The 8753-nt window shown below is 45.9% G+C and overlaps 1 protein-coding gene across 1 annotated transcript in view; it reads right to left on the minus strand.

The window, feature by feature from the left end:
- Positions 1-1789: 1789 nt before the first annotated feature.
- LOC143283230 (uncharacterized) overlaps positions 1790-8753 on the minus strand; it is a 150251-nt gene continuing 143287 nt past the window's right edge. Inside the window, exons 5-9 of the mRNA XM_076589405.1 lie at positions 7868-8033; positions 6781-6975; positions 5308-5389; positions 2146-3450; positions 1790-2030 (exon numbers count right to left, since the gene is read on the minus strand). Of these exons, the coding sequence (XP_076445520.1) occupies positions 1790-2030; positions 2146-3450; positions 5308-5389; positions 6781-6975; positions 7868-8033 (1989 nt within the window). The remainder of the gene's footprint in view (positions 2031-2145; positions 3451-5307; positions 5390-6780; positions 6976-7867; positions 8034-8753) is intronic.

An 8753-nucleotide genomic window follows, 5' to 3' on the forward strand; every position in this document is an offset into this window, starting at 1 on the left:
GTTAAGTATACTGAAGGTCAGGACTGGGCACTAGAGGTCAAGGTTGGATACTCAGAACTGGAGACTGACTGTAGGGGCTGGATACTAATACTGAAGGTGAAGGACTGAGTACTGAAGGTATTGGTTGGACATTGAACACCCGAGCTGGACACTAAAAGTCAAGGTCGGATACTGAAGGTCCAGAATAAACAGTGAAGGTCAAAGTTGATTATTAAATGTCAGAGCTGAATACCGGAACCGGAGATCAGGGATAAATTCCGAAGTTTAGACATTGTGGTTGCATGCAATAACAATACCACTACTGCAATACTACTGCTGCTGCTACTACCACAAACGATACTACTGCAACTACTATTATTTCCACTGCTACGACTAACAATACTAAAGATGCAAGGTTTAAAAGCAGTCTTTGCAACATGCTGAGTATGTTGGTCTCTAACTGAATACATTTGGTTTCATCTGCTCCACTTTTTTGTCCTGTTATTTCATGGCTTTTGTAAAATGTCTAATTTTGAGAGATGGCAAAAAAAAAAGGGACAGAAAATAGCATTTGTTTCAGTTCTAAGTCATACAACTGACCTCAAACATCTCACCCATCATTTGCGACTGAAACACCGAGGTAAATTTCTTCAAGGCAATAGTTAAAACTGACCACCTTGGGGATTTAAGAAATCCTCTATCGTGATGCAATCACATCCCCACGCCCCCCCCCCCACTCCCTCCCCCCCGGCCCTCACACACATCCCCCAACAAACAACCCACGTAGACGTAGTATGGTATATAGAAGGTGCGGCACTCTGTGTATGAATGTGAATTTCATTCCTTGCACGATTCAACGAGCGTCCACAAACATGGTTATGCACGGTAGGGATGGCGTTTTGAACATACTCCCAACACTATAAATGTACGCCTTTAAGTCGTATCAGCGGATGAGACGGACAGGATTTGAAGAACTAAACTTCACGGAGACTTTCTCATTGAAAGCTGTTCCGCTGTGTGCACTGACACTTGTTTCCACAATTCGGTATCTTCGGCGGTTAGTCTTTTGGTTCAAGGTATGGATGAACAGGTGGGTGAATGTTTCGAACAAGAAATCGTCAGGTAAAAAAAACAAAAAACAAAAACAAAAACAAAAACCACACACAAAACCCCCCCAAACAATCGCCATCGTTTGGTATTGTCGTTCAAGGCAGGTAATCACTGACAAGAATTTTGAACCAGTGGATTGTCAGGTAGGTAGGTAGGCAATCAACCGCTAGTAAATTAAGCCAGGGTGGCCTGCCGTTTAAGGCATGTGCTCGCCGACAACTGTTTCTAACCAGAAATCGTCTGGTAAAAGAATGAAAAACTATCGCCAGCGTTTGGATTCGAGGTTCAAGGCTGCTGTACACTGACAAATTCTATTTCAACCAGTGGACCGCAACGTAAAGGATTTAATCGCCCAGTGTGAAACTGGACTTGTCTCGTTCAAGGCATGCATGCGTACACCTGTTAGTGTTTTTGAAACAACACTTCATTTTGGTAAATAATTCATCCATTGCTCAGTCGCTGTCGTTTCGAACTCCTCTTTCGTTTTCAAAGCATGTTGCGCACCAACTTGGTCTCTAGCAGAGATCCAGACTTTGACCACCACACAGATTCCTGAAGGAATCTGGTGAACAGTTCTTCCGTGAGGCGCCCCAGTGGTGACCTACTTCACAGAGTTGAGGGAGAAGTCCAAAAGAAGAAGGAAGAAGAAGAAGAAGGAAGAAGGAAAAGAAGAAGCGTACTGTCAACCAGAGGAAGAGCGTCAGACTCCTGTTTCATACAGCTGAGCGTTCTGCTTCTGTGGGTGGAAGACAGGCAGCGGGACGGGTTTCTTGTGCACGACAGCGTAGGTATCTCCCCCGTTCACGATGGGAGGGGGCGGAGGGGGCAGGGTGAAAGGCACCTCGTCATAGTCTTTCAGCTCCCCTCCTCCTCCCCCTACACCTCCACCACCTTCTTCACCCTCCGAACGGAAGGTCGACAAAGAGCGAGGAAGGGAGGCGCTGCCATTGACAGGGAACACATCGCTGCTTCCGCCGCCGCCGCCGCCGTTGTTGTTGTTGTTGTTGTTGTTGTTGGCGTGGTGGTAGTGGAAGCCGTTGGTGTAGTAGCCGTTGCCTGTGGTAACCGCTGTCGTCGGGCGCGGGGGGGTTGCGGTGGTTGGGGTGGTGGTGGTGGGGGAGGGTGATGGTGCTGTGGAGCTGGCTGGGCGACAAGGGGTGGTCCGGGATGATCACCTTGTTCAGGTTGTCGTAGTTGCTGTCCTCCATGAGGTCGCCGCCGCCGCCGCCGCTACTGCCACCGCCACCGTAGTCAATCAGAGGCGACGACCCTTTCCCGCCGAACACCTCCACGAACCCACCATCCGCTTCCTCCTCCCCCTCCCTCTCCTCGCCCACGACCACAGACTCCTCCGACCCAGAGGGCAAGGGCGTCACCATGGCGACGGGCTGGGAAAAGGTGACGCTCTTGCTGCGTTTGCTCCCCAGAGGACTCTTAGGCCCGCTAACAAGGATCTTGTGGCGGTTGTCCGGAAGGGTCTTGTGCCCGTCCCCGTAGCCGTCGGCGGTGGCGGCGCCGTGCCCGTTGGTGCCGGGCTTCGGGGGCATCCTCAGCGACAGGTGCCCGCTGGTGTAGCCAGGCTCCGACAGCAGCAGCAGAGGGGGCTCGCGCGGCGCGAGCAGGGAGTGGGAAGGGGACGTGGCACTGGTTGGGGAACCGTGACTCGAGAACGACGACGGAGATTGTGGAGACAGAGGTGGGGAACGGGGTTGGTGGTGGTGGTGGTGGTGGTGGTTCTGGAGGTGGTGGAGGGGTGAGGTTACCGTGGAGGCGGAGGAGGAAGAGGAGGACGAGAAGCTGGTTGGAGAACGAGGTGGCGGCGGTTGTTGGTGTTGGTGGTGGAGGTGGTTGTGGTGGTTGAGCGGGGAGGTCGTGGGGGAGAAACCAGGCGGAGAGCGGTGGCGGGGTGAGGTAGGGGGAGGAGGAGGAGAGCGTGGGAAGGTGGGGGACTGCGGGAGATGATGGTTGTGGTGGTGGTGGTGGAGGTGGTTGAAAACACCCCCACCACCACTCCCACCGCCTTGCTCTTCCTCCCTCTCCACCACCCCCTCCTCCTCATCCTCATCATCACCATTCCTCCCCTCCCCTCCCCATTCCCCTTGCTCCCGCACCAGGCCGTTTTGCTGGTGGGACTCGGCCGTCGCCAAGGTGACGAAGCCCTTGGAGCGCGCATGCGCGGTGGCCAGGTCCGAGTCGGTGAGGGAGGCCATCTTGAGGGGGGAGCGGCTGATGGAGCTGTAGTGTTCGTCGTCGTAGTCATTGTAGCGGCAGTAAGAGGTCAGGTGGGTGGCCTCCCCGTTCGTCACTGCCGGGTACAGGTTCAGGGGAGCCTGCTTGCTCTTCTGCCTAGCGAGCTGCACCCTGTGAGGATTGATTCAAATTTATTGAAAGATTTTTGTTTTTTATTTTTTTTAACAAATACAAGGGAAGACAAAAGGCTGCACTCTGCGAGGTTTAAATTAATTAAATGCTCTTCTTTTTAAAATTATTTTTTAAGTTGTTCGACAGTGCACCTGAAGTACAAATACAAGCAAAGACAGAAAACTGCACCCTGTGAGGTATAAATTAACTAAATAATCTTTATTTTTTCTATAAGTTGTTCGACCATGCATCTGAAGTACAAATACAAGCAAAGACAAAAAGCTGCACCCTGTGAGGCTTAAATCAATTAAATAATCTTTTCTATAAGTTGTTCGACAGTGCACCTGAAGTACAAATACAAGCAAAGACAGAAAACTGGACCCTGTGAGGCTTAAATCAATTAGATAATCTTTTCTATAAGTTGTTCGACAGTGCACCTGAAGTACAAATACAAGCAAAGACAGAAAACTGCACCCTGTGAGGCTTAAATCAATTAAATAATCTTTTCTATAAGTTGTTCGACAGTGCACCTGAAGTACAAATACAAGCAAAGACAAAAAGCTGCACCCTGTGAGGTTTAAATCAATTAAATAATCTTTTTTTTTTAAATAAGTTGTTCGACAGTGCACCTGAAGTACGAATACAAGGAAAGACAAAATAAAAACTGCACCCTGTGAGGTTTAAATCAATTAAATAATCTTTTTAAAAGTTGTTCGACAGTACATCTGAAATACAGATACAAAGACAAAAAGCTGCACCCTGTGAGGTTCAAATCAATTAAATAATCTTTTTATAAGTTGTTCGACAGTACACCTGAAGTACAGATACAAGCAAAGACAAAATGCTTCACCCTGTGAGGTTTAAATCAATTAAATGCTCTTTTTTTTATTTGTAAGTATGCTCTACAGTGCACCTGAAGTACAAATACTAGCAAAGAAAAAACAAGCTGAACCCTGTGAGGTTTAAATCAATTAAATAATCTTTTTATAAGTTGTTCGACAGTACACCTGAAATACAGATACAAACAAAGACAAAAAGCTGCACCCTGTGAGGTTTAAGTCAATTAAATAATCTTTTCTATAAGTTGTTCGACAGTGCACCTGAAGTACAAATAAAAGCGAAGACAGTAAAACTGCACCCTGTGAGGTTTAAATCAATTAAATGCACTTTTTTTATAAGTTGTTCGACAGAACGCCTTAAGTACAAATACAAGCAAAGACAAAAAGCTGCACCCTGTGAGGTTTAAATCAATTAAATGCACTTTTTTTTATAAGTTGTTCGACAGTGCACCTGAAGTACAAATAAAAGCAAAGACAGTAAAACTGCACCCTGTGAGGTTTAAATCAATTAAATGCACTTTTTTATAAGTTGTTCGACAGAACACCTTAAGTACAAATACAAGCAAAGACAGAAAACTGCACCCTGTGAGGTTTAAATCAATTAAATAATCTTTTCTATAAGTTGTTCGACAGTGCACCTGAAGTACAAATACAAGCAAAGACAGAAAACTGCACCCTGTGTGTGTGTGTGTGTGTGTGTGTGTGTGTGTGTGTGTGTGTGTGTGTGTGTGTGTGTGTGTGTGTGTGTGTGTTTGTGTTTCGTGTGTAGTGTATATGCATACGCGTGCGTGTGCACGTGTGTGTGTGTGTGTGTGTGTGTGTGTGTGTGTGTGTGTGTGTGTGTGTGTGTTTCGTGTGTAGTGTATATGCATACGCGTGCGTGTGCACGTGTGTGTGTGTGTGTGTGTGTGTGTGTGTGTGTGTGTGTGCGTGTGTGTGTGCTCGTTAGAGAGATGGATTATACCGACAGTCACAACCCAGATGAAGGGGACAGCAGCAACCAACCCTCAGAACCCACCTTCTGCAATGGATAGTAATAGCGATGATAACGATGGAAATGAGAACGATGCCAGCCGCGACGATGCCGCCGATGATGGCAGCTGGAACCAACCAAAGAAAACCACAACAGTACAGTAAACCAGCACATCAGGGATTTGTGAGATTCGTGTACCTAAAGAAACAAACAAGCAAACGAGCAAACAAACAGACAAGCAAGCAAGCAAACAAACAACAACAACAAATAAAAGAAATGAAAAATGAAGAAGAAAAAAAAGAGTTTTAATGTATGAATCCATATCTGGCGCAATAGCCGAGTGGTTAAAGCGTTTGGACTTTCAATCTGAGGGTCCCAGGTTCGAATATCGCCAACAGACGCCTGGTGGGTAAAGGATGGAGATTTTTTTTCCGATCTCCCATGTCAACCAACATAATGTGTAGACCTGCTCTTGCCTGAACCCCCTTCGTGTGTATACGCACGCAGAAGATCACATACGCACGTTAAAGATCCTGCAATCCATGCCAGCGTTCGGTGGGTGATGGAAACAAGAACATACCCAGCATACACCCCTCTGAAAACGCAGTATGGCTGCCGACATGGCGGGGACATTAAGGGTCATATACATAAAATGTTACATGTCTCTGTGAGCTGTACGTGTGCGTGACTGCAGAATGACACAGGAAACGAATGATGAGCGCCCAATGGCAGCTGTCAGCCTTCTCTACTCAGTTTGCCTGTTGTGCAAATGACCCCTTGTCTGTAAAGCGCTTTGAGCCTGGTCTTCGAGTACTGGCGCTATATAATAATCCGTAATATCATCATCATCATCATCAGAGACAACCGTTACACAATCAGTGTTTGCATATTATGTCCATCACGACATTACTTAATATATAAGACTTTCTTTCTTATTGTCTTTTCGAATTAATTGTATTTGCATTGTGACATTTTCATGTAAAATACCGTGTACACCGAATGGTTTAACTTTTCATGTCATGTTCACTAACAGACTACGTATACAGGGCTAAAGAATACATAAGTTGTAAAATGCAAATACCATTGCCACTAACACAGGACACATACAGAGATAAAACAGAGAGAGAGAGAGAGAGGGAGAGGGAGAGAGCATATAATAAGTACGCTCCCCTCTCCCTTTCCCCTTTCACATACCGTTACAACACACACACACACACACACACATGACACACATACACGTAACACACACACACACACACACACATAATACACACTCACGTACACACATACACACACATACACACAGTGCACACACATCTCTACACACATGTCTACACAACACCAATCTACGCAGCCACACACACACACACACACACACACACACATACCTACACACATCCACAAGCACTCACACACAAACATCAAACTACACACACACACACACACACACACACACCACACCCCACCCCCACCCCCTCCCACATCCGCCTATCCACACACACAGACATACATACATACCCATATTGGAAGACAGAGACACGGTGTGGGCCGGGTAGGGGTGGGTGGAGTTAGTGGCCTTGGGGGTCGTGGTGCGATCCGCGTCGTCGTCCTGCTTGTTCCTGTGACGTGATTCCGCTTCCTGTTTCGCGCGCAGCAGGATCTGACGTAGCGGCTCTCCGCAGTAGATCTCCAGCTGGTCTTCGTCGTCTGTTGCTGTGTTTTGGGGAAGGGGTGGGGGGGTTGTTGGGAAAGAATTTCATTTATTGTCACGTTCTGGGTGGTGGTGGTGGTGGTGTGTGCGTGTGTTGCGTGTGTGTGTGTGTGTGTGTGTGTGTGTGTGTGTGTGTGTTGCGTGTATGTGTGCGAGAGAGAGAGAGAGAGAGAGAGAGAGAGAGAGAGAGAGAGAGATTTTGGTCACGATTCGTGTTTCTGCATTCATCTGTAACATTGTGTCGTTGCTATTCCTCCCGCCACTCTCTCTCTCTGTCTCTCTCTCTGTCTCTGTCTCTCTCTCTGTCTGTCTGTCTCTCGTTTCAAACGGCACCGATGTCTTCTTGCATGCCTGCTTTCAACCCAGAACTCTTGGGTGAATATATAAAATAAAACATGGCTTGTTGAAAACGCAGAGAACGATACTTAATGCCAAATGTGTTGACAGGATCTTAAAAAAAGGGCGTTCAATTCATTTTCCTCTACAAAGACTATAATTCCATCCGATATGCTATGTAAATCATTTTCATATCCAGCTGCAGTTTGACATGATCTAGTAGCTAGCTGTACATTTGATTTTACACCACCTACTGTCGTTTTCAACTTCGTGTTTTAACTCTCTCCATACGAACGGCGAAAGAGACGACGTTAACAGCGTTTCACCCCAATTACCATCATCAAAATATAGCAAGCGGAAGGCTCTTACACTGAAGAGGTGAATGTTGACAAAGAACACCACAATTCTGACGACGGAAGCTAAAGGTTGGGTCATTCAGACACCCACTGAACATCCGAGGGGTCTGTGTAGAGGAGAAGAGAGGACTGGCCGTACTGAGTGAGTTAAAAGGTCCAGCAGTGAACACTTTTCTTCTTCTTCTTCTTCAAATCCCCTTACCTTTGGTCTGCAACCAGACGAATGCGGATCCTTTTGGGGAGGCGCTGCTGAGCGTGAGAGTGACGTTCTGTACCGGTTTGGTGTAGATGGTTCGAAACCCGTAGTACCCTATGTGGCCACACTGTATGTCCCACCGGTATCCCTTTTCGTCCTTTATGGCCAGCTCCTGAGGAAAGAAAAAAAAAGAAGAAGATTAAAACAAAGCGATAAGACTTTAAACAATTATTTATTTATTTATATTATTCATTTATCTATTTATATTGATTGATTGATTCGATTTATCTATTCATTTATTGATTGATTTTATTTTATTCTGTCTATTTGTTATTTTTTTTACGTTTTACTTATTCAGTCATTGTTTACGTTTGTTCATGTTTCTTAAAAAAAAAAAAAGAAACACAATTTATGAATTCATATATTTGATTGCTTATGTACTTTGTATGTTACAAAAATAGAAACACCCTTGCAAGTTAACTGTTGCTGTAGTCCTCTGGACACACACACACACACACACACACACACACACACACACGCGCGCGCGCGCGCGTTTTCTGTTATGATAAGCATGCTTTTCACTGTTATATGGATGATTAACTCACCGTTATAATTCATGTTACCGTTCACTGTTTAGTACAGTCCTTCGTAGCTCTTCATTTTCTACTACTCACTACAGTCATCCCACCACCTCTTCTCAAGTACCCCACGCCTCATCTCCCATGCGCACATGCCCTCCCCCCTTTTTATTTATTTATTTATTTATTTTTCTCTTCGTCTAATGTCACTAAACAGTGAAAAGACGTTTAACTAAACAAAAACTAAGCACACACACACACACACACACACACACACACACACACACACACAAAAGGATTAACACCCCCTCTCC

This window comes from Babylonia areolata, chromosome 6, assembly GCF_041734735.1.
Source record: "Babylonia areolata isolate BAREFJ2019XMU chromosome 6, ASM4173473v1, whole genome shotgun sequence".
Taxonomy (NCBI): domain Eukaryota; kingdom Metazoa; phylum Mollusca; class Gastropoda; order Neogastropoda; family Buccinidae; genus Babylonia; species Babylonia areolata.